General features: G+C 65.1%; 1 protein-coding gene across 1 annotated transcript; it reads left to right on the forward strand.

Moving 5' to 3' along the window:
* Nucleotides 1–1,799: 1,799 nt before the first annotated feature.
* ESYT1 (extended synaptotagmin 1) lies at nt 1,800–24,089 on the forward strand. Its single transcript, XM_075901910.2, has 31 exons — nt 1,800–2,116; nt 10,348–10,389; nt 10,487–10,621; nt 11,100–11,173; nt 11,566–11,638; nt 12,077–12,166; nt 12,557–12,612; nt 12,829–12,952; nt 13,031–13,207; nt 14,028–14,110; nt 14,244–14,292; nt 14,745–14,834; nt 15,307–15,399; nt 15,483–15,554; nt 15,728–15,814; nt 15,911–16,060; nt 16,300–16,452; nt 16,791–16,967; nt 17,429–17,511; nt 17,672–17,720; nt 17,818–17,907; nt 19,345–19,440; nt 19,788–19,859; nt 20,156–20,242; nt 20,320–20,466; nt 20,757–20,929; nt 21,312–21,410; nt 21,765–21,896; nt 21,999–22,104; nt 22,213–22,262; nt 22,907–24,089. Exons 1-31 carry the CDS (start codon nt 1,829–1,831, stop codon nt 22,938–22,940), a joined length of 3,231 nt encoding a protein of 1,076 aa, XP_075758025.2. The 5' UTR covers nt 1,800–1,828; the 3' UTR covers nt 22,941–24,089.
* Nucleotides 24,090–24,793: the final 704 nt, after the last annotated feature.

Genomic DNA, 24,793 nt, shown 5'->3' on the forward strand with positions numbered 1-24,793 from the left:
GGGGGGGGAGACATGTTCATGGAGATGGGGGGATTCTGTAGACGATGGAAGGATGATTTCTTATGCGTTATGAAGAAAGTCTGCTTTATCCCTGCCACATGGTTCTGTAGCAGTTAAAATGGGGGACTGGAAAGCAGGACTCCTGGATTCTGCTTCCAAACTTGAAGGAGTGTTACCAAGTGGTTAGAGCAAGGGGGTGGGGAAGTGGGACTGCTGTTTGTGCAATTTTTGGCATGCAGTGTGGCTTTAGGAAAGTAGGGGGTAGAAAAAGCCCAAATCACCCGATTGGAGTGTTCACCTCCTTGGAATAGATTTTTGTATTGTTACCTCATGAGCGCTCATCTCATTTGAGCACAAAGAAGCTCTACTCCCCCGTGAATTCCCCTTCTCCTCCGTTTAAAAGAAACATCCTCAAGCCACAGGGGGAGTGGGGGACAATCTGTATGCCAACTGCTCCAGCTGAAATCAGACTGCTGGATGCCTGCAGGAATAGTACTCTTGGAAATCTAGTTTATATAGAGAACTTGGAGAGTAAAAACGGGGATTAGGTAACCTGTAAAAGTGGAAAGCCAGAATGGCTGGTGCAGACCACTGTGGACAAGAAAAGCAGCTTTGCTCATCACAGAGCTTTGCTCTGCAAGGAAGAACAGATAGCCTGGCCGCAGCTGGGTGGCTGCCAGCAAAGCTTTTAGCAAGATAAGAGTTATAACAAGGAGTCGCTTAAAAATGCAGGTTGTGGAATCAGGAATTTTGCCCTGAGAACAATGTGGAAAAGAAACAATGTCCAAGGCAGCTGGCTAAGAGACAGAACTGGACTGGCTTCTCAGCTGGACCAACTGGCCTGCATGGCCTTGGGCCTCCTCTCTATGGCTTGGTCTAAAGCAGCCACAAAGATACTCTCAGGCTGTTGCAAAGTATGTGCAGATCGCTAGATAAGAATTGAATTCATCCTGTCCTGTGACAACCTTCCCCAGGCTTCAACATTGCAGAAGCCACACAGGAAGGTGGGTGGGGAAGGGTTTGTCACATCCCTCTCATGACAAGTTTGAGCCAAAAGCTTCACAAGCCGCCTGAGTGAAACCCCGGTTCTAATGTTGGAAAGGGAGGGGGGGGTCCTGTGAAAATGGGTCCAAATTGCAGCCCTGCCCGAGGAAAAAGCTTTGGGTACAAACGCCAACATGGTGCCAACCCCACTGTCTCAGTGCAAGAATCTACCGCCTGGGACCAGGCATCGCTTTGTGGCCCAGCCTCTGAAGCAGAGGAATCCCTGGTTGGGGGGTCACAATTTGAACCCAGGGCCCAGCCAGCGAGTTTTCTGCAGACACGTGGCCTGGCCCCACGAGGGGTGGTCTCCCACTACAGCAGGGGCGGGGCAAGGCCGTACTCCTAAATTGCTACTATATATGTATTAATGTCACTAGCTCCGCCCACCCAGCCTCTCTGGCCAATTAACACGGTCAGCCGCACCCTCCTCAGCTCCTTCGGCCAATGAAGCAGGAGGGGGCGGGGTGGAATGCTTACCCAGCCCCGCCCCCTTTGGAGGCCTGTCCAATCGTCACAGCACGGGGCGGTCGGCGCCGCCCCACGGGCCAATCAGAGCGCGAGGGGGCGTGACGATCCCCCCCCCAGCCCGTCCAGGAGACAAAGGGCGTGGCTCATCCCAAGCCCGCCCAATTAGAACCAAAGGGGCGCGGCTTCGTGCGCGCCCGGCCCCGCCCCGTCGCCGCTCTGCCCAATCGGCCGCGCGTGGCCGCCGACGGCCACGCCCCCCTGCTGCCCGCCTGGGCTCTGCCGCGGGCAGCGCCGGGCGCGGCCAGTGCGGCGCCCCATGGAGCAGCGGGAGGCTCCCGGGCCCGGCTCCGCCGAGGCGCTGGCCGCGCTGGCCGCCTTCGGGAAGATGCTGCTGCGCCTGGCGCCCGTCTACCTGGCCGGGCGCATGGGCCTGAGCCTGGGCTTCGTGCTGCTCGGCCTGGCGCTCTACGCGGGCTGGCAGGCGGCGCGGCGGGGCAAGGCGCGGAGCCTGCGGGCCGCCCGCCTGCTGCTGGAGGACGAGGAGCGCCACGTGAGCGCCGCCGCCGCCGGCCTCGGCACCAGCCCGCGCGAGCTGCCCGCCTGGGTGAGCAGAGCGGCGCCCCGGGGGGTCCCCCAAACTTCCGTCCCCGGGATCCCCTGGGTCTCTCGCCTCCCCAGGATCCGCTGGGGTTTCCCTGGTTCCTCCATCCCTGGGGATCCTCTTACTCCCCCCCCACCTCTCCAGGGATCCCCTGGTGTTTCCCTGGTTCCTCCATCCCCTGGGGATCCTCTTCCTCCCCCCCCCCACCTCGCCAGGGATCCCCTGGTGTTTCCCTGGTTCCTCCATCCCTGGGGATCCTCTTCCTCCCCCCCCCCACCTCTCCAGGGATCCCCTGGTGTTTCCCTGGTTCCTCCATCCCTGGGGATCCTCTTCCTCCCCCCCCCCACCTCGCCAGGGATCCCCTGGTGTTTCCCTGGTTCCTCCATCCCTTGGGGATCCTCTTCCTCCCCCCCCCCCCACCTTGCCAGGGATCCCCTGGTGTTTCCCTGATTCCTCCATCCCCCGCGGAGGCTTCCCTGGGATCCCCTGGGGTTTCCCTGGAGCCTGCCCCCCACCGGGGTTTCCTCCTCCTCCTCCTCCCGGGGATCCTCTGTGGTTCTCCCCCTCTCTCCCCATCCTCTGCCCCTGGAAACCGACCCTCCCTTCCTCCCATATCCATCTCTCCCGCTCCCCCAATCTGCATGCCTCACTCAGCTGGGAGGTGGCTGCCCTGGGAAGGAGAGTGACACCCTCTAGAGATCCCCTGGGGTTCCCATTCCCGGGCATCCCTCACTGGTCCCCCTACCACCCACTTCTCATCATTTTCCTGCCACCCTTGTGCCCTCCTGGGGGTCCCCCATCCCCTGCCCCTTCATCACCCTGCCGGGAGCTGCCTGCCTGGGAGAGGACAGCAGGACTTATGGTTCTTCTGCTTCCTCCAGGCGGGGACCTCCCCCCCCCCCACCCCCTTGCATTTTCTTCATCTTCCCATGCCCCCTTGCTCCTGGGAAAACCTCCTGGGATCCTGCCCCCCACCATCCCTGCTTTCCTCACATTCACACACCCCTCCCTGCTCCAGCCAGCAGCTGCCTCCAGGGTAAGGCTGCCTGCCCCACCCATCTCCTGTCCCCCTGGGATCTCTTGTCTCATAGGCCTTGCAGGGGCAACCCCCCTGCCCAGATCTCCCTGCCAGGGGCTGCCCACCTAGATGAGACGGCCTCACCCCTGTCTGAAGATCCCTGTCCTTGGTCCCTGTCACGCTCTCCGCATGCCCACGCCCAGCCCCCTTGTCAGCATCACGCTGTGTCCTTGGCTGGGTCTGTCTGTAGCACCCTCCTCCCAGGACATCACATGCCCGGATGCCTCCCAGAGACTGCGCCGATCCTTCTCCAGGGGCCTCCTGGGCATGCCACGGTCACTTGCCATCCCTGCCCCACCCTGGGATCCTGCAGCCTCCGTTCTCCCCTTTCCTCTCTGCTTCTCTTGCCCTTCTCAGCGGGCTGAGAATTTTCATCTCTGTGTGGGCATGGGAGGGGCAGGATTGGATCAGTGATGATGCAGGGGGATCCCCTCTTGGTCAGTTTGCCCTGCAGTCCCCCTGCCGGCAGTGGGAGCAGCTAGTTCTGGGAGCTATAGGGTTTTCTGGAGCTCTGCAGCAGCTGGCTGACGTGAGCTGGGACACCAGCTTGCCGTGAGAGGAGAAGGGACCATCTGAAGGAGGCTGCAGTGGGGAGGAGGGAGAGTGGACCCTTGAGCAGCCAGGAACAGATCCTAGGTGCTGCAAGTTAGCCACCGACCTCCATGTTTCGGCTCCAGACAGAGCACTGATTCAGCAAAGCTCCCTGCGTCAAGTTCATCCCTGTCCAGAGGGAGACGGGACTTAACGCCTCTGGACTCTAAGCACGTGCTTAACCAGTGTGCTGAATCCAGACCTCGGTTATTTCCCCAGGAGCTTCCGAAAACAAACCTGTTCCTTTTAGGCGCTCGTGTGCAGACCTGGTGTGAATGTTTTGGCTGGGGGGGAGGTGTGTTGGCTTGGGCTGAACGTACACCGAGTTCTGAGTTAATTGGAGTCCTTAACAACTGGCCCGGAGCCCGTTTCGTGAGGTGTTCGTTGCTGGGGTGGAGAGGAACAGAAATCTAGCGGCGGGAGAATCTTTGTGGCCTGGGGCTTGTGTGGTTTGTAGCTCTTCTTCCTCCCTCTTTGCCCACCCCCGCCTGTTAAGTACGCGGGGGACCCGGGAAGCTGGAGGACTGTTCAGAGTGCTGGTGTTTAGAAAATAAAAGATGTTAGCGGTGACGTCGTTACAAGAGTTTAAGTGGGAAGCGTCGGTGTTCGTGGATCGATGCTAGCAGCCGCCACGGTGGCTCCATGCAAGGGTCCATCTGAGCCCAATATACTGTCTTCAGAAGAGGCTGGACCTGGCTGATTCCCAGGGACATTTATGGAGTTGCCTTCCCAGAAGGGAAGTTTCCTCCTGACCCCTATCAGTCCGAGCCTGACAGATGCCCTGAAGCATGAGGGTTCAGCTCTCCTCCAGACTCTTCCATAGGCTTTTTAAACCCTACCCTTGCAGCGTCTGCAACCGATGCTGCGGCATGAGCGCCTCCGTAGGCCACGGAACAGACGCGGGCAGTGAAATTGCTTCGGCCAGCGTCCATTTGATCTGCTTTCCTGACCCAAAATGGGTGACGATAGACGCTACCCGCAGTGTCAACACTGACAAATCAACAATCGATGTTGAAAATAGGGGTTGTTTTTGCCACTGTGGTTAGGAGCTGGGGCGGAGGGAAAGGAAGTGAGAATACAGATCTGCCTCAGGCCTAGATGTCTCTGTCAGCGATGGGGATCGTAGGGGGGGTCCTCCCCTGGGGTGAGGGATTCCTTACACACCATCCATGGAGAGATATCCCACATTGGCTGCTGCTCCAAAGGCCTTGTGTTGCCAGGAATGCAAACCCCCCTCCCCCCTGTAGTCAAAGGCTGAGTTTTAGCCATGGTTCCCCGTCCCATGGCAAAGAGGGGAGGGATCGTACAGCTGCTGTAAGGAGGGGAGTCATGCCTTTTGCAAGGAGGGAGAGATGGCAGGGGCTGGAGCTGCTCGTTAGAAGGTTTCCCTGTTTTCCTGTCTCCAGGGCTTTCCCAGTCCTGGGCCACCCCACTGAGTTGGCTGTGTGACTCAGAGGCTGCTGGTCTGGGCTTTGTGGGGGGGGACCTTGAGCAAGTCCGGCTGGCTGTGCCTCAGTTTCCCCACCCGACCGTCATTTGTCTACCCGGCTTGTGCGCTGTTTGGGGCAGTGACTGCTTCTTGCAGCACCCGCATAGCTCCTGGCATGGCAGCCCCCAAGCTGATCTCGCACTTTATGCTGTGTTCTCTCCCCCCCCCCCCCCCCCCCCCCCAAGGTTCCCTGAGACTTGACAAACTTGTTGCATGGCCCAGAATCGGTCCTGTCCTGGCTCTGCCTCAAAAGGAAGCCGGAGCCGACTCGGCTCTTGGCGCGCATGGAATGTGGCTGACTCACAACCAGCCGCCCCCTCTGTTATCTTCCATAACGGAAACCCTGCTGCTGCGTCTTTCTCAGTCTCAGGCAGGGTTGGCAGCTGCCAGCTGCCCCCTACTCCCCACCCCTCTGTGCTCTGCCCCTGCCCCTGTGAGTTGCTGGGGGTGGGGTGAGCCCCTGGCTGGCCCCAGCTGGTGCAGGTGGGGTCCAAAGCTGGGGAGGCTGAAATGCCCTTTCCTCTGCCCCCCTAGAGCTCCCAGCCAGGCACGTGTTGCACCAAGGCCAAACGGGGCCGCTTGCTCCCCTCGATGCATGGCCGGCGTGTGCTGTGGGGCAGCCGGGGGCGGGCAGCCCGGAGCAGCAGACACCGGAACCCTGAGCCCCGCCTCTTGGGTCAGGCTCTGCCTCTGGGCAGGCGGGTCCCCAGAACAGGCCTGGCAGGTTGGAAATGTCTCCTGGGCGGCGCAGCTCCTGCCTTTTCACCGGGTGTGGGCCGGGGGGAGAGGCCATATTGGGGATCACGCTCCCCCGAGCTGGGCCTGGCATCTTGGTGCCAGCCTGGGGCGCTCTCCTCTGGCACTCGCTCTGCTAAACCTTCCCGGGGGCTGAGCATGGGCACTGCACTGCCCCTGCCAGCAGGCTCGCTCTAGGGTCGGGCTTCTTGTCTAAACAGGGAAACTGAGGCAGGGTCATGTCCGCCCTGCCGGAGGCATGAGCTGGGAATAGAACTTGGGAGTCTTGACTCCCAGCATGTGCCCACGACGCTTCCCTCTGCAGCCGGGTGGAGGCCTGGGGGGGGCGGGGGGGGGCAAGTTCTTGTCTCTTACTAGGGTAATCAGAACATGAACAGGACTCCCCAGCCAAACTCAGGCCTCCCCACTTGAGGGCCCAGCTGGTGGAGCAAGCCTTGCCTCCCTCCTCTCTCTCTGCCTCAGTTTCCCCATGGAGCCTGAGTCCCTGTGCTTTCCAGCAGCCTGGGGCTATGGGTGCTATGGCCACATCAGAGCTGAGCTTGGCCATTGCTCCCTGCCCCGACCTTGCAGCACCCCAAATCCATCCTCTCCAACAGCCACGGGGCTTGTTATTGTAGGGCCTCACCCCAGCACTTGTCATTGGAGCATCTGTCATAGGGGCGGGGCTGGGCTGGGTGTGCCCGCATGTTTCCATTGGGAGTCTCGGGGGCAGGGCGTGCTGGTTTTTTGTAGGGTCTCTCGGGGGCGGGGGGGGGGGCTGTTCATGTTCTGATTAGGCACAGACCCCCAGGTCCCTCGCTGGGCCCCCAAACCTGCCCCTTGATCCACTTCCCTCCCGGTGTTCTCTGCCCCTGTGGGTCACCTGGTCTTTGTGTCCCCAGGGCTCATCAGGATCCGGACTAGACCCCTAGACGATCAGCCCCCCCCTCCCCAAAGACCTTCCCAGCAACATTTCTGGGGGACCAAGTGGTCTCCTCCTATCTGAACTCCTCAATCTGCCTCTGACCGACGCTCATCAATCAGTTGCTTGAGAAATGCCTCCCTCCCGCGCTCTGCTCCCTGCGGCTACCGCCCTGCACATGACCCACCGCAAGGCCAGCCCAGCGCCTGATAGAAACCGTAGCGGGAGCAGCTGTGCCCTCAGGCCTGCAGCCTCCCTTGTGATGGACGGGGGCGGGGGGAGCCAGGACTTCTGGGTTCCATTCCAGCTGGTGGAGGGGAGTGGGAGCTAGTGGTTACAGTGGGCAGAGGTGGCCACTGCTCATGCTCCCCCTGGGAGGGCGCAGCCTGTGCCCCACTGTCCCCTCCCCTTTTGTCCCTGGCTCCATGTGCTGCTCTTTGCCTTCGCTTGTCAGGAGAGGAAGTGAAACAGCTGGTGGGGGCCGCCAGGCACCATGGCCTCCCTTGGCTGCACCGGCTGCCACCGTGCCCTCCCCTCCTGCGTAGAGCTGACAGAGGGTGGCAGGGTTGTCTGGGGCAGGGGCCAGGGCAGCTGTGGCTTCCGGCATCAAACTGTCACCTCCTGGAACGCGGCCAGCAAGTCTGAGATTGCTCTGTGGGCTGCTCAGCTCCAGCCCAGAGCCTGCGGCCCGCCCAGAGCCAGGCTCGGGAGCCTTAAGGGGGCAGGGCGGCCACTCCAGAGCCCTTTGTGCGCTCTGCATACAGGAAAATGCAGCCACGTCTGGGGTGCGACGTGGGAGGTGCCTGTCCAGGGATCCCTCGGCTGACACGGAGACGCGGCTGTCTCTGGGGTGGGATGTGCAGGCTGGCTGCCCCGAGGTCTCTCAGCCAGTGCTGAGATGCAGCCACCTCTGGGGTGAGGCACGGCAGCCAGGGCACACCATGCAAGGCAGAGACGATGTGGGCCAGAGAGCAGGCTAATGGGAGGGGGGGGTGAGGCTGTGCTAAGCAGACAAAATGGGACCCTAGCTGATTGCCCCGGCCAGGCCTTTCCTGCTGCCTGTCCCTGACAGGGCCACTGCCATGGGCGCGGGGGTTAGACTTTGTGGTTGCCCCTCCAGGGCGCACTCCACCTGCTGATGGCTTGGGGGCAGGGCGGGGGGGACAGACCCTAGCCTGGGACACTGGCAACTTCCCTGAGAGCAGTGGCCTGGCTCCCATGGGCTGCCCCCAGGGAGACCTTAGTGCAGTGTTTCTTAAACGTTTTAAGACCGAGGAACCCCAAAGAATTTTTTTATGAAGAACACCAAGGATTTTTTTTTTGTTGAGCAAGAAAAAAATAAGGAAAAAAGGTTTGGGGGTGGGGGAGTTATTGAGCGGGCGGAGAAAAAAAAAAAGGGTCACCTGCCCCTTTAAGGGAGGCTGTTTTCAGCTCTCTTGTTCTGCGTGGCACACCTCCGACTGCCTCGCGGCGCACCGCACTGAGAAACGCTGCGCTAGTGGATGTCTGGGGGGGAGGGGCCGCTAATGAACAGCTGAGGCCAGAGCCTGGCAGCCGGCCTGCCCATTCCCGTGTCCGCCCTGTTCTCTCTGCCCCCGTCCGTGCCCTGTGGGCTGGGTGCTGCCAGCCAGGGCACTGGGGTCCTGTGGGCACAGCCTCCTCACCCTGCCCTCCCCCAGACCTGATCCTCCCGTCCACTCGGGGCACCCCCGCAGCGTCTCTGCACTGTCCTGCTCCTCAGGCTGGGGCCAACCCTGCCTGGGCTCCCCACCGGCTCCACCTTCCCTCCCCCAGCTCCTCAGCCTGAGTCGTCGGCCCCCAGCTCTAGCTCCTGGTCCCCCCCATCCCTTGAGGGCGCTGGACCCAGCTTGTGAGGTCACAATGGGACCGGGGCGGAGGGAGCTGGTGACATCACGGTGGCACCCATGGGGGGTTTGGTTTGTGCTACCTCCTCCCTCCCCCGACCTCCTGTGCTTAAGCCTGGTTTTGGGGGGGAATTTGTGTGGCAGGTGCATGGTCCCTTGTGTCCTGGTACAGCCCAGGCCGTGCGGGGAGACCAGCGGGCCCCTGGTGTCTTTCCTGCCCTGCCCATGGCACTGGGGGGCCCAAGCCAGCCAGCAGCGCATCTCTGTAACACTGGGGGAGGGAGGGACTCAGAGAGACAGGGCCGTGGGAGCCGGAGGGACCCCATTTGGAGTGACGCTGGGCCAAGAGGAGGGAACCCCACGGCCCAGCTTGGGGCCAGCGTCGCTCCAAATGGGGTCCCCCCAGCTACCACGCCCCTGTCTCTGCAGCACCACTCTGCATCTTGCACGTGGCAGGGGGCGAAGGGGCTTTGCCCCTGCTGGGGGAGCTGACGGGGCTGGTGCCGCACATGGACCACGGGACCGAACTACCCTCCGTGGCCTGAAGAAACCGCCCCAGTTCCGGTCCCAAGAGGGCAGGGTCTCTCTGCTCACGCTGGCGGCGCTGCAGCAGCCTGGCACGGTGCCTCGTGTGGTAGATGCTTCCGGCGTCTCCTGTGTTCTTGCTCTACGAGCCCCCTCGGCCCAGAGAAGAGAAAAACAAGATGAAGAAACCTGTCAAAATTGCATCTCACCCTGGTCCTTCGTGATAAGCCGGGGGGGCGGCTAGGAGATGCAGCCTTTGACCCTGCGGTTGCCACCTGGCTCCCTGAGCGCCCGGCCTGGCCCCTCCTCACCCGCTGACCTCATGTCCGAGCCGGGGCCCTGTGTTTGCTGCATGTCCTGGGTTTTTCCCTCCACCTGATAAGGAGGCTGGTGCAAACAGCAGCAGGAATTTTACTGGCAGCTGTGCTGGCTGCAGCCCTTGGTGCAGTGTGGGCTCCCCGTGCGTATCTCAGCCGTCCCACAGCTCATAGACTGCCCCCCCCCCTCGGCTGTGTCAGTGGTAGCCCCCATTTGCCAATGGGGAAAAGCAAGAGGTGGTCACAATGGCCAAGGGCCCATGAATCCTGGTTCCCAGCCCTCCTGCTCTAACCACTATACCTCCCCCCCTTCCTGAGCCAGGAACAGCACCTATGAGTCCTGGCTCCCAGCCTCTCGTCCCCTAACCCACTTAGACTCCACTCCCCACCTGGAGCCAGGGAAAGAACCCAGAAGTCCAGGCTCCCAGTGTTCCGCTCTAACCACTAGACACCACCCCCATCCCAGAGCCAGGGAGAGAACCCAGGAGTCCTGGCTCCCAGAGTTCTGCTCTAACCACTAGACACCACCCCCCATCCCAGAGCCAGAGAGAGAATCCAAGTGCCCTGGCTTCCAGTCCACCCCCCACACATCTAACCCTTGGCTGGCTCCCATCCACCGCTCCCAGGGGCACTTTCTGACTTGGGGCTGGCGGATGGTGACCGGCACCTGGGGCCCCCTCCCCTGACCAGTCCTCTCTGCCTCTGCCTGCAGGTCAATTTCCCAGATGTGGAGAAGGCCGAATGGCTCAACAAGGTGAGAGCGGAGGGCAGAGGCAGATCTGCCAGTGGGACGTGGGGGGGTGCTCTGACCCCAGCTAATGCTCCCCCCTCCCCTCCGGTGCCCCCTGCAGATCCTGGCCCAGGCCTGGCCCTTCTTCGGGCAGTACATGGAAAAGCTGCTGGTGGAGAACATCGCGCCTGCCATCCGCGCCTCCAACACCCACCTGCAGACCTTCACCTTCACCAAGATCGACTTGGGCGAGAAGGTAGGGCCCCCGTGAGCCCCTCCCGCCGCTGCATCACACGGGGCAGGATCGCCCTGGGTCACTGTAACCCGGAGCAGCCAAGCATGGGTCTCAGGCTGCCTGCCAGCATCCCCCCCGCCAGGCCCAGCAGCACGCCCCGCCCCGGCCACATGGCACCTGCTGGCAGCTCCCCGGGTCTGGCTGAGGCCCGAGATGTTCGCTCTGTGAGTGGACTCCAGTGGGAAGGCCACGCTCCCTCCCTGCTGGTGGAGGAGACAGATGGAGCTGGGGGATCCATGGAGTCGGGGACCCCTGCCCTGCCAAAGCAGCCCCTCCCGGAGCGTGGGGAGACCCCATCAGAGGGGCTGGGTGCACAGCCATTCCCTCCCCCCCGTTAACAGCTGCCACGTCCCACCCCAGAGGCAGCTGCATTTGGGGGCAGAGGGCAGCCTCCTGGGGACCGAGCTCTGGTAACCGTCTGCCTCCTGCTCCCATCCAGCCCCTCCGGATCATGGGTGTCAAGGTCCATGCCGGCCAGAACAAGCAGCAGATCTTGCTGGACCTGAGTATCAGGTGAGGAGCCGGTGGCCCCGCGCTACCCCCTAGTGGCCAGTCGCAGGAGTGCAGCTGAGGGGCTCATCCTGGGCACCGAGCGTGCTGGTTCTTAGCCCCTGCTGCTCCGGGCGTTGTCTCTGCCCAGGATTTCCCCATAAGGAGCTGCAGGGCCCGTCTGTCCTGTGCCTGGGTGTGGGGCAGCCAGCCTACAAGAAGGGCTGTGAAGAGGCAGGGAGATGGGTCTAGGCTCTCTGCTAGGGAGAGGATGCAGGTTCTGGGCTCGGGGGCACAAGGAAGGGGGAGGCATTGGCAGCCTGGCCTGGGGGAGCTGGGTACTGGAGGGGTGTCCCGGTCTGCGGCAGGATGGACAGGTGGGAGGTGCCGCGCCCCTCACGCTCCGGTCTCCGCAGCTACGTGGGGGACATGCACATCGACGTGGAGGTGAAGAAATTCTTCTGCAAGGCTGGGATGAAGGGGATGCAGGTGAGGGGCGCCTGGCCCGGCCCTGGGGGGACAGATCGGGCGCCAGATCCTGCTGCGCTGCACCGGACCCAGCACCTCCGATGCTCCCAGCCGGGGCGAGGGGCTGGCTGGTCTCCCAGCCGCTTGGGGGGCGGGAGGGCAGAGCACGGGGAAGAGCAGCATCGTCCTGCTGGGGGTGCAGCTGCCAGCTGCTTCCCCCCATATCATGCCCCCTCCCCCCATACCATGCTTGGGGGCAGGAGCAGCAGCGGTGCCGGGGCCCAGTATCTGGTGGGGGTGTTGCTGGAGTGGAAGGATGGGGGGGGGGTTCCAGGAGTCACGGGGTAAGAGGAACCTGGGAGGGTGGGGAGTTGAGGGGGGGCCGCGGGTGGGGACTGGCTTCTCCCCCCAGCAGGAGCCCGGGCCTGGCGCTCACTCTCCGTCTCCCCCCCCCCCCAGCTGCATGGGGTGCTGCGTGTCATCCTGGAGCCCCTCATCGGGGACGTGCCCATCGTGGGGGCCCTGACCATGTTCTTCATCCGCCGCCCCGTGAGTACAACCCCCACCCCCCGTGAGTCGCCGGGGGCCCTGGGGAGACCTGGCTCCGAGCCTCCCCCCCATATCCCCGTGGGGGTGCAGGAGACGTGGGCAGGAGATCAGGGCAGCAACTGGGGTTCGGGGGGGTCCAGGCTGTGCCTCCCCAGCGCCCCCCGCCTGGCGCCTGCTCGGGGGCAGCTCTAGGCTCCAGCTCTCCGGACACACCATGGGGAATCCACTGCGGGGACCTCCCAGGATATACCAAAGTGCTTGGGGGGGTGCGCAGGGGGGCAGTGCATCTCCCGCCTTCCCCCACCCCTGTTTGTCCAGCACTCCCAGCGCACCCTCCAGCTGGGGGGAGAAGCTGGCGAGTCTAAGGCCCCCCCCATTTTCCCCCCTCAGACTCTGGATATTAACTGGACCGGGATGACCAACCTCCTGGACATCCCTGGACTCAGGTGAGCTCCCCCCCTAGTCTGGGGCCCCACCTGGCAGGGGCGTCCTGGGAGGGTAGATCCTTAATATTTGTGTTTGATTCCTTGTCCCTGGGGGGGGGTCTGCAAACCTCGCCCGTCCTGCGTCGCCCTCCTGGGCCCATCCCCCACGTTTATGGGATGGGGGTGCTGGGGCTGGTCCCCCCCACCAAGGCAGTGAGCTCTGCCCATCCCCCCCAGCTCCCTGTCGGACACGATGATCATGGACTCCATCGCGGCCTTCCTGGTGCTGCCCAACCGCCTGCTGGTGCCCCTGGTGCCCAACCTGCACGAGGCTGCTCAGCTCCGCTCCCCGCTGCCCAGGGTAAGGCCGGTGCCGGGAGGGGGAAAGGGGGGTGTCCCGGCTCCGGGGCCCAGCTGAGTCTCTCCCCCTGCCCCACAGGGTATCGTCCGCGTCCACCTGCTGGAGGCCAAGAACCTGCAGTCCAAGGACAAGTACGTGAAGGGGCTGATCGAGGGGAAGTCGGACCCCTACGCCCTGGCCCGCGTGGGCACCCAGGTCTTCACCAGCAAGGTCATCGACGAGAACCTCAACCCCGTATGGAACGAGACGTATGAGGTGAGCGAGCCCCTCAGCTGGCCTGCAGGAGGAACCCGGAGTCCTGGGCGTCACAGCCCAAGCTAGCTGGGCGCTAGAGCCAGACGGAGCCCAGGCATCGCAGCCCAAGCTAACCTGGCGCTAGAGCCAGACAGAGTCCTGGGCGTCGCAGCCCAAGCTAGCTGGGTGCTAGAGCCAGACGGAGCCCAGGCATCGCAGCCCAAGCTAACCTGGCGCTAGAGCCAGATGCAGCCCAGGCATCGCAGCCCAAGCTAACCTGGCGCTAGAGCCAGACAGAGTCCTGGGCGTCACAGCCCAAGCTAGCTGGGTGCTAGAGCCAGACGGAGACCTGGGTGTCGCAGCCCAAGCTAGCTGGGTGCTAGAGCCAGACGGAGACCTGGGTGTCGCAGCCCAAGCTAGCTGGGTGCTAGAGCCAGACGGAGCCCAGGCATCGCAGCCCAAGCTAACCTGGCGCTAGAGCCAGACGGAGTCCTGCCAAGCTAGCTGGGTGCTAGAGCCAGATGCAGCCCAGGCATCACAGCCCAAGCTAACGTGGTGCTAGAGCCAGACAGAGTCCTGGGCGTCGCAGCCCACACTAGCTGGATGCTAGAGCCAGACGGAGCCCAGGCATTGCAGCCCAAGCTAACAGGGCACTAGAGCCAGACGGAGCCCAGGCATCGCAGCCCAAGCTAACCTGGCGTTAGAGCCAGACGGAGTCCTGGGCGTCGCAGCCCACGCTAGCTGGATGCTAGAGCCAGACGGAGCCCTGTGCAGGGGGCACGTAGGTCTGGGGTTGGTGCCTCCCCATGGACTGACCCCTTTGCTTCTTCTGGCCCCCCAGTTTGTGGTGCATGAGGTGCCGGGGCAGGAGCTGGAGGTGGAGCTGTTTGACAAGGACCCCGACCAGGACGACTTCCTGGGCAGGTAAGAGAGGCGGGTTGGGGGCGCCAGGCCGGGTCCACGCAGGGCAGAGCACGAGGGCTAAAGCCACGGGGCTGGATCCCACCTCCCCTCGGAGCAGATGGGCACTCACAGGGTCTCCTTCCGCCCCTCCCAGGATGAAGCTGGATTTCGGGGAGGTGCTGCAGGCCCGCGTGCTGGAGGAGGTCAGTGGGGACAGGAGGGATGTGGGGTGGGGGCTGCAGGAATGGGGCACCCTGGGAGGGCTGCCCGTGGATGTGGGGGCGCCCCCCCGGTTCAGAGGCAGAGGAGCTGGCGGGGAATTTCTTGGCTCCCGGTTTCCCCTGGGAGCGCCTGGGAAGGGCCGCGGGCGGGGAGCCGGGGGGTCGGGAGGGCGCTGCCGGGCAGGGCTTTTATGCCCAGTTCGGGGACCATTGTCAAACCGTCGATTTTCTGTCCCAATTGCGGGGACTTTTGGGGGGCTTGTTTGCCGCTTGGCTGGGGGGATCCGGGATGGTCAGAGGGGGGCGAGTGGATGGAGCAGGGTGGGGCCACAGGGGGGTGCGGAGGGAAATGGGGGGGCTGAGGAGGAACAGATGGGGCTCGGGAGAAGTGGGGGGCTGGGATCTCTGGGGCTGACCTACGTTCCCTCCCCCAGTGGTTCCCGTTGCAAGACGGGGGTCAGGGCCAGCTCCACCTGCGCCTGGAATGGCTCTCGCTCATGTCCGACGCCTCCAAGCTGGAGCAGGTGAGAGCCCTTCCCCCTTCCCCCCAGGAATGACACAGGGCAGCCAGGAGCCCCCGGCACAGCCACCGCTAGCCTCAGCAGCCCCCAGGCCTGGGCCCCCTTCGGCTCTGTGGGGCTCCCTCCACGGGGGGGCGTCCTGCCGGAGAGCAGATATAGGACATCACTGCAGTGCAGCCCCCTCCCTGGAAGGACAGCGGGGTCCAGTGGTTAGAACAGGGGGCTGGGAGCCAGGACTCCTGGGTTCTCTCCCTGGTAGGGAGTGGGGGCTGGTGGTTAGAGCTGGAGGGGGGAGGGGCCAGGACTCTGGGTTCTCTCCCTGGCACGGGGACCCCCTCAGCAGTTGGCTGGCGGGCGGCTGCGGGGCCGAAGATCCCCAGGGACTGGGGGAGACGAGAACCAGGGAGGGGGCTCTGCCAGGCGATCGGCAGGGGGGGTCAGCTGGGCCAGAGCTTTCAGGGGTGACTCCCCCCAGGTCCTCCAGAGGAACCGAGGAATCTCCTCCAAGCCGGAGCCGCCCTCAGCCGCCATCCTGGTCGTCTACCTGGACCGCGCTCAGGAGCTTCCCGTGAGTGGCGGGGGGCTTGTCCCAGGGGGAGGGGCCTGGCCCCCCCGGCTGCCCTCAGCAACCCCCCCCATGTCTCCCCACAGCTGAAGAAGCCCGGCAAGGAGCCCAACCCCATGGTGCAGCTCTCGGTGCAGGACGTCACCCGGGAGAGCAAGGTGAGTGTCCGCCTCGGGGCTGCCGTGCCCCTCGGGGTGATGGGGGGGCCGGCAGAGAGAGCCCCCGCCTGGCCTCTAGCACGGGCCACGTGGGCAGCTGGGCGGGAGCCGGGGGTCTCCCAGCAGGGGGAGCAAGCAGGGGGTGCTGGAATCCAACTCCTCCTTCCCCCCAGGTCGTCTATAACACCAGCTCCCCCGTCTGGGACGGTGCCTTCCGCTTCTTCCTCCAAGACCCAGCCAATCAGGACATCGACATCCAGGTGGGTTCCGCCCCCTTGCACCTGGGCTCCTCCCCTTGCCCTAGTCCCGCCCCTTCCCCAGCTGGGCAGTCACCGGAGCCCTTCTGCCCCCTGCAGGTGAAGGACGACACGCGCCAGGCCAGCCTGGGCTCGCTCAGCCTCCGCCTGTCCCGCCTGCTGAGCGCCACGGACATGGTGCTGGACCAGTGGTTCCAGCTGGAGAACTCCGGGCCGGGCAGCCGCATCTACATGAAGCTCGTCATGCGGGTGAAACTGGGGCAGATGGATCTAGCCCCAGAGGGCGGGGGAGGGAGGCTCCCTGGGGTCCCCCAGCAGCTGAGCCCTCTGCAGCCACCACCCGCTCTCTCAGGGAGAGGGGTTCACTTCTGCACCTCTCAACAGCTGCCTTGCCCCCCCCTTCCACCCTGTGGCCCCCCCAGGGCTGTTAACATCTGGCTCCCCCACCCCTCCGCTCTGGCTGACACCTGGCACCGCTCTCCCCACAGATCCTGTACCTGGACGCCCCCGAGGTCTGTTTCTCTCCCCGGCCATGTGTCCCAGGGCAGCCGGACACGGAGGGCAGCACGTTAGCCGGCAGCAGCGTGGATGCCCCGCCCCGGCCCAGCCAAGCCAGCCCTGACGCCCAGTTCGGCACTGAGGTACGGCCGTGGGGGTGGCATTCGGGGACGGGGCAAGTGCTCACCGCCAGCGGGCCGTATAGGCCCCGCAGCTCACTCTACCGTGGGGCACTGGCTGGGGAGATGGGACGTTGAGTCCTGCACCCTGAGGTGGCCGGTTCGAATCCGACCCGGGATGTCGCTGTTGAATGATCCACCGGGCTCCTAGCTGGGCGGGTCTCCGTGATGGCAGCCGACAGAGACGCGGAGGTGGAGCCCTGCCTGTGCCCCCTTGGGGCAGGATCTGGGCAGCTTGGGGTTAGCTGGGGGGGGGGGAAGCTCCCCGGAGCATGTCACAGGAGTGTCCGTCCCCCTCCCAGAGCGTGATCCGCATTCACCTGCTGGAGGCCGAGAACCTCATCGCCAAGGACAACTTCATGGGCGGGATGGTCAAGGGCAAGTCGGACCCGTACGCCAAGGTGCGGCTGGGCGGGCAGACCTTCCGCAGCCGCGTCATCAAGGAGGAGCTGAACCCCCGCTGGAACGAGGCCTACGAGGTGAGCGAGCTGGGGGGCAGAGGGAAGGGCGCCTCCCCCGCCTCAGCCGGTATCCGGGCCTGCTCTGGCAGCTGGGGCCGGGAACAGGACCTGCCACGTGGCGGGGGACTGGGGGGATTCTACTCCAGTGGCCGGGAGCGTGTGGGGGTACTAAGTTGGGTGCCACGGTGGCCCGCGTGCAAACCAGCCACATGACCTCGGTATTGGTGCACCAGCCAAAACTCCCGCCGCTCGCGCTTGGAAAATCGGCGCGGGAACACTGGTTATGGGCCCTGGAGCCCCCAAGGGGCGGGGGGGGGGGCTCATTGCCTGCTGTACACATGCGGGAACAGCACACGGGGGGCACATGCAGGGGTCACAGCTGGGGAGAGAACCCAGGAGTCCTGGCTCCGGAAGCAGGGCCACGCCAGGCGGGCGTGAGTTTCTGTTGACCCCCCCCCCCCCCCCCGCACCTCCTCTAGGTCATCGTGAACCAGGTCGCCGGCCAGGAGGCGGAGTTCGAGCTCTACGACAAAGACATTGACAAGGACGACTTCCTGGGCAGGTGAGTCGGGATCGGGACCGGGCGGGGGAGGGGAACAAACCCAGCCCCGGCCCCCCATGCACCACTCCCCGCCTCGGGGGGTTCCCCGGTTCGGGGGGCAGCTGGGGGCTTTGGAGGACGCAGGGACCCTCCCCAGACTGACCCGAGTTCCCCCCCCCAGGTGTAAAGTGGCCCTGAAGCAAGTCCTGAGCAGCCGGTTCGTCGACGAGGTGGGAGCTCGCGGGCACACGGAGGGGGGAGGGGGGGACAGCGGGGGGGGGGGGGGCGGTTACAGGGATCTGACCCCTGGGGCTTTTCTGCTTCCAGTGGCTCCCCCTGGAGGGCGTGAAATCCGGCCGCTTGCACGTGAGGCTGGAGTGTCTGGCCCCCAGCCCCAACGGCGCCGAGCTGGAGCAGGTAGGGGGGTCCTGGCTGGGATCCTGGGCACCGGGGGCTGGAGCAGGGGAACTGGGGGGGGGTCTGGTCAGGACCTGAGAGGGGCACAGGCAGCAGCTCAGCCCGTGGGGGGAGAGGAGGGGGGAGAGGCTAGGGCAGCACGGCAGGTGCCATTAGCGAGATGAGCTTGCTGGGCCTCAGCCCAAGTCCCCCGTCCCCTCCGCAGAGCTGGCCCGGGCGAGCCAGTGTCACTGATGCTCTGGGAGTGCCCAGCCCTCCCTCTGCTGGGGGGCAGGTTCCTCACCAGGATCGGGCCTGGGGTTTGCCGGGACCCTCCCGGGACGTGTAGCGCCGTCACCTCGCACCAGGCTGGGGGGGGGCCAGATCTCGCAGAGCAGCCTGGGGTCCTTTCCCCTGCCCCCCCCCCGAGCGCCGATGCCTGGGGGTCGCCATTTGTCGGGGCCGGTCACGGCCCTCAAGCCCTGTGCTCAGCGCTGCAGCCGGCACAGGCCCTCGGGTTCCCCGGGGATAATGAAGGGGGGTGAGCCCCATGGCCACGCGACCTGGCCAAGGAAGGGCCAGCGCTGGGCAGGCAGGGGGCTGCTGGTCAGGAGCCCGCTGGCAGAGGCTGCAGGGCGGGAGTGGGAGGCACTGGGAGGGCAGGGCTGGGGGGAGGGAGTGAAGGTCACTGGCAGGGCTGGGGGGGCAGGGGCTGCAGGGCGGGAGTGAGGGGCATGGGCAGGGTTGGGGGGACAGGGCTGGGGGGAAGGGGCTGTGGGGCGGGAGTGGGGGGCTGGCTGGGGGACGGGAGTGAGGGGCACTGGCCGGGCTGGGGGGCAGGGCTGGGGCGGGAGTGGGGGGTACTGGCAGGGCTGGGGGGGCAGAGCTGGGGGGGAGTGAGGGGCACTGGGAGGGCAGGGCTGGGGGGAGGGAGTGAAGGTCACTGGCAGGGCTGGGGGGGGCAGGGGCTGCAGGGCAGGAGTGAGGGGCACTGGCCGGGCTGGGGGGCAGGACTGGGGGGACTGGCAGGGCTGGGGGGGCAGAGCTGGGGGGGGAGTGAGGGGCTCAGGGCTGGGGGGGCAGGAGTGAGGGGCACTGGCCGGGCGGGGGGGGCAGGGCGGGGGGGGAGTGAGGGGCACTGGCAGGGCTGGGGGGGCAGAGCTGGGGGGGAGTGAGGGGCACTGGCAGGGCTGGGGGGGGCAGGGGCTGCAGGGAAGTGAGGGGTACTGGCAGGGCTGGGGGGCAGAGCTGGGGGGGAGTGAGGGGCACTGGCAGGGCTGGGGGGGGAGTGAGGGGCACCGTCAGGGCTGGGGGGGCAGAGCTGGGGGGGGAGTGAGGGGCACCGTCAGGGCTGCGTGCCAGGCACGTGCTCTGTCCCAGCCCTCGTGGTTCACGCCGGGTCTCCTGGCCCAGCCACTGCCCCGGGTGGCCCCCGTGCTCACGCTGGCTCCCCTCCAGGTGCTGATGGTGAACAGTCTGATCCAGACCCAGCAGAGCGCGGAGCTGTCGTCCGCCCTGCTCTCCGTCTTCCTGGACCAGGCGGCCAACCTGCCGGTGAGCGCGCCCCGGCCCCCCGCCTGCTCTCCCCGCCCCCTCGGACGCCTGGGCCCCCTCCGCGCCCTGGCCTCCAGCGCCGCCCCCTGCAGGGGCTGCTCACTCTGCCCCCATCCTGGTGGGGCTGGAGACGCCCCCAGAGCGCAGCGTCACCCGGTGCTAGTCACCCCAAGCAGGGCAGGCTCCCAGGTTGCCCCATCACCGGCTGGGGGCCTTGGGCACAGCTTGGTGCCCCCAGCCCAAGTGGCCACCCCCCCCTCTCTGGTCCCTGGAGGGCGAGGGGGCTCGGTTAGCTCCATGGGGCTCGTGCCCCCCTATTTCCTCCACTCACCTCCCCATCTCCACAGCTCCTGAAGGGCTCTAAGCCCCCCAGCCCCTTCGTCAGCCTCGTCGTCCAGGAGGTGTCCCACAAGAGCAAGGTAGCGGGGGATGGGGGGCTGGCCTGGTGGGGGGGTCTGCTGGAGGGGGAGAGGCACCAGGACAGGTGGGGGGTGTTGGATGGGGCCCTGTGGGGTGGGGGGGTGGTCTGGGGGCTGGCCTGGTGGTGGGGGCTGCTGGAGGGGGAGGCATTGGGGGGTACCTGAACCCAGGGGTGTGCTGTGGGGAGGGGCACCCCTGCGAGTTTGAGGGGAGGGTGGCAGCTGGTTGGCGGTTCGGGGGGAGGGGGAGGCGTCCTGGCTCCTCTGCTTTCACAGGCTCCACCTTCCCCCCCCAGGTCTCCCGTGCCAACGCGGAGCCCATCTGGGACGAAGGTTTCTCCTTCCTCGTCAAGCGTCCCCATGTGGAGTCCTTGGAGCTGCAGGTAAATCCCCCCCAGTGCCCCCTCCCGCACTGTCTGACTCGGCCTGAGCCCTGACTGTCCGTCCCTCCTGCCCACAGGTGAAGGACGAGGGGGGGCAGGGCCTGGGGGCGCTGAGCCTGCCCCTCACCCAGCTGCTGGCGTCCGAGTCGCTGACACTGGATCGCTGGTTCCCGCTCACCCGCTCCGGCCCCACCAGCCAGGTCCTGCTGCGGGTGCAGCTCAGGGTGAGTTGCCCAGAGAGGTGGGGAGGGCTGGGGGCGGCGGGACTCAGTTTATGGAGTGTGCAGGGGCACTCGATACATGGGGTGAGCGGCTGGGGCCATGGGGTGAGGGAACTGGGGGGGGGGGGGGCGCGTGGGGCAAGGGGGTTCAGTGCGGGGGCGAAGGGGGGGCATGGAGTGTGAGGCTGGGAGTCTTGGTGTGGGGGGGCAGGGCACGTGATGTGTGGGGTGAAGGCGGCTCAGGGCTTGGGGGGGCTGGAGGCCGAACCCCTCTGATCCCCTTGTGCCCCCAGATCCTGCTGTCCCAGCACTCGGGGGTGGAGCCCCGCAGCGCCCCGTCAGCCGGTGACGAGGCCGAGAGCCACGCGTGGGGGCCGGGGCTGGAGCTCTACACCGGGGAAGACGGGGACCCCGGGGGTGCCAGCCCCGCACAGGATCTGCGTCAGCGCCTCACCCATACGGACAGGTGGGGGGCCACCCACGTGGGGGGTGCAGCTGGGGGGCACCCGGGGTTCCCAGCCATTCCCTGGGGGACTGTGCCTCCTCCCCTGGCCAGGAGTCACCACGGGGGGGGGGGGGGGGGGTGCTGCCGTAATACTACTAATAATGAGCCTATTATAATGGGGCTCAGATCTCAGCTGGTGTCTCTAGGAGCTACCGTAACACCACTAATACCAGGTGCGCTAGCATGGGGCTACCCTAATGCCACTAATAATGGGCAGACAGTGGTGCACCCATAACCTCAACTGGAGCCTCTTGGTGCTACCGTAATTCTACTAATAATGCACCTGCCCAAAGGGGCAGGATTCTGGGGGCCCCTGTAATGCTGCCCCCTCTCTTCGCCGCAGTAACTCGGAGCTGGCAGAGGGCCCCCTGGGCCAGCTGCAACTCACAGCCTGGTACCATACGGACGAGCGCAAGCTAGTTGTCGTCGTGCATTCCTGCAGGTAACGGGGGGCAGGGATGGGGATATGGAAATGTTGGGGCCCCTTGGGGGGGGGGCTGGGTTCTCTGGCTACCCCGTATGAGTTGTAAAGTCCTCTTGGCCAGCAGGACGCGGCTGCGGGGGGCTACCGTAATACTGCTACTAACGAGCCTAATATAATGGGGCTCGGATCTCAGCTGGTGTCTCCCCCCTGAAGCTTCCCTCCCTGCAGCTGTCTGGGTCTTTGAGGTCCAGCCGCGAGGGTCGCCCCCGTGCCCATACAGCCTGGGCCCCCAGCAGGGGCCATGCCCCTCTGGCTTGCGGGGCAGCCGTGCGGCCGGCCAGTACAGCTGGGCCATGCTCTGTCCCCTGCCAGGAAGCTGAGGGCCAGTTCCAAGGACATTCCCGACCCCTACGTCTCCCTGATCCTCCTGCCCGACAAGAACCGCGTGACCAAGAGGAAAACCACCGTGCGGAAGAGGACCCTGAATCCGGAGTTCAGCGAGAGGTGAGGGGGAAGGGAATCGGGGGGCACTCGGACGTGGGCAGGTCTTTGCCCCTGGGCTGGCCCGAGTCCCATCTTATGGCTTCGTGCCCCCCCCCCCGGCAGGTTCGAGTGGGAGATGCCCCTGGAAGAGGCCGCGCGGAGGAAGCTGGAGGCCTGCGTGAAGAACAGCGTCTCCTTCATGTCCCGGGAGAGGGAGCCCCTGGGGAAGGTAAGGGGCTATCGCCATGGTTACCACTGGGCCTCCTGTTTCGAGTGGGGCTCCGGTCGGGGAGACGGGTGGGGGAGCGATCAGCTGACCGCAGCCTCTCTCCCCCAGGTGCATCTTGACCTGTCGCAGATGGACCTGAGCCAGGGCAGGGCCCAGTGGTGAGTAGAGGGGTGGTGGCTAAGAGCACCCCAGCGGAGCAGTCTGGGAATGCCCCTCCCCCAGCTGAGCAATACAAGGAGGGGTCACCCCCCACAGCTTAGCAATGGGGCGGATCTGGGTGCACCCCACAGCCGAAATCCAGGGCCAGTGGCTCCTCTCGAGCTCCATAGCCCCAGACCTGGGGGGGGGGGCCTTGTGCCCACACCCCCTTAGCCCTGAAGAACTTCAGGCTCCCCCGGGGGGAGGGAGCGCTCAGTGGTTTGAGCATGGGCCTGCTAAACCCAGGGTTGTGAGTTCAATCCTTGGGGGGGGCATTTAGGGATTGGGGCAAAATCTGTCAGGGATGATGTTTGGTCTGGACTGGACTCAATGACCTCTCGAGATCCCTTCCAGCTCTATGAGATAAGTATATCTCCATATGTTTTAGGGGTGGGGGGACCCTTGGGAACCTGGGCTGTCCACACTGGGGATCCTGAGCACTGTGGGTCCAGGAGCCTGGGGCGCCATCCCCAGCCCCATGGTCACTTCCAAGCGCCCTATGGGGGGAGCAGCGGGCAGCCAGCTGAGCACCACCTGCGCATGGTGGTGGGATGTGGTCTGGGAGGGGGCACCCCCATTCATGCCCCCCCCTTTGCTCTTGCAGGTACAACTTGAAAGACGACAGGAGCAGCTCTTAGTGCCCCGACACTCCCCCGCTTCCCAGCTGGGGCCAGCCCAGGCCCCCTGGCGGCACCGGCTTTCGCTTGCGTGTCTCTAAGCCCGCCTCTCGCCCCTTCTGCTCCCTGGGACGCGATGGAGAGGGGAGCCGGGGTGGGGGAGCCACGGCCCCCCCGAGGATGCCAAATGCTCTCTGCCTTTTAACTGACCAAAGAAAACGGACCTGGGGGCGGAGCTGGGCAAGGGGGTGGGGCCTTGTCAGCGGGCATCAGTCCAGATGCAGCAGGTGAGGACGTGGGGCAGGGGTCAGCCCCCCCCAGAGCCCACCAGCCGGGTCCGAGACGCAGACCGTGCCCGGACGGCCCTGCAGGGCGGTGCTCAGCAAGTCCGAGCTGGCACACGGCACTGTCCCAGCGCGGTAGAGAGAAGAGCCCAGATTCCAGGGTGACGGGCACAGCTGGGGCCCCGAGGAGGGCAGGGATCCTGTCCTGTGGAGCGAGAACCACAGGGGCCTTCTAGCCCCAAGAAGGAATGATTTCCATCCCCCACGTGCTGTATCTTCCTCCAGCCCCTGCAGGAAAAAGCTCCCAGCTGCCCCCACCCCCAAGATCATGTGCCATCACGAGAACCCACCGCCCCCACTGTGACATGCAGCCCTGCCTGTTCTGCGCTATGGGCCGTGTCTGTGGCTCGCCCTGTCCAAGGCCCTCGCCTTGTTTTCCATCCCCCCCCCCCCCCGAGAGTTTCGTTGAATGTTTTGTCTTTGCTTGTGCCAATTTCTCGGCTTTTTAATGTTATTTATCTCAGGTGCCTTTTAGTTGTTTAAAAGCAGCTGGATGGGGGGGGGGGGGCTCCAGGCTGGTTGGACGGGGCACAAGGCTCTGCCCTGCCCCCCCCCCTCCCGGGCAGGGCGAAGGCGGATTTCCTCCTGCCCCCCGCTCCAGCCCCAAACGCTCGCTCTGTATCCATCTGCATTGTGAACTTGCTGCTTTGTGAGCATGTGCACCACACGGCCCGGGCCTGCACCAGCCGGGCACCTCCTCAGCCTCTTCCGCAGCAGAATCCACCGGCCTGGCGCGACTCCGTGGCAGCCACCGCCTGCCCTGCCGGGCCAGCCCCTCGCCCGGCACCGTTGTAACCGTCTCTGCCAATAAAAGTGAGGAGCCGACTGGCCCAGCAACGTTGATGTCCCCTTGGAGGGCTGGGTCCCAGGGGAACCGGGACCTGAAATCTCATGTCGTTAGTGAATGAAAGGGGTGTGGGAGGACTGCAGCCAGGCTGCCAGCTCCCGTTGAGCCTGATGCTTGCTGGATAACCCCATCCCTGGAGGGGAATGTCCCACCTTTGAGGGGCCCAGCCAACTTCTTAACTCCTGGGGTCAGTTCCCAGGTACCCCAGCCTAGGAAGGGACCTGCCGCAGGCTGGGTGGAGGTTAGATTCCCCCTCCCCATCTGCCCAGTGGCCAGCTCTTGCTGGAGCCGTGCGCTCTACCCTCCTGTACGTACCGGGTGCATCCCAGCCGTGGGAGCTGGGTCTGATGGAGGGGGAGGAAGCATCGGCCTGGCCTGGCCTGCCTTGCCCCCCCCATTCCCTGGGAACAAGCCAGGCCTAAGTTAACACTGTTGCCCACTGAAGGCTAAAGCTGCAACTTGGAGCCCAGTGGCTCACTCCCCCCCACACTGACCTTGGCCCCAGTGCCAGCGCTGGGCAGAGCTGGCTTTCACCTGGCACCAGCCCCTGCTGGAAGGGGGATGTGCAGGGCTCTGCCCCGGCCAGGCACTGCCCAGCAAGACAGCCCCTCTGCCCAACAGCTGCCCTGGCAGCCCCAGAGGTGGGGGCCTGGCAGCAGGAGGGCTGCGATGAAGCAGGGGTG

Source organism: Pelodiscus sinensis, chromosome 31 (genome assembly GCF_052426305.1).
Source record: "Pelodiscus sinensis isolate ZL-2025 chromosome 31, ASM5242630v1, whole genome shotgun sequence".
NCBI lineage: Eukaryota > Metazoa > Chordata > Testudines > Trionychidae > Pelodiscus > Pelodiscus sinensis.

Bases quoted from the DNA above. Each gene is read 5' to 3' on its own strand.
- ESYT1 (XM_075901910.2), top strand. From the start codon at position 1,829: ATGGAGCAGCGGGAGGCTCCCGGGCCCGGCTCCGCCGAGGCGCTGGCC. The intron at 16,453-16,790 runs GTACGGCCGTGG...TCCCCCTCCCAG, and splicing joins ACGCCCAGTTCGGCACTGAG to AGCGTGATCCGCATTCACCT. The intron at 20,930-21,311 runs GTGGGGGGCCAC...TCTTCGCCGCAG, and splicing joins CGCCTCACCCATACGGACAG to TAACTCGGAGCTGGCAGAGG.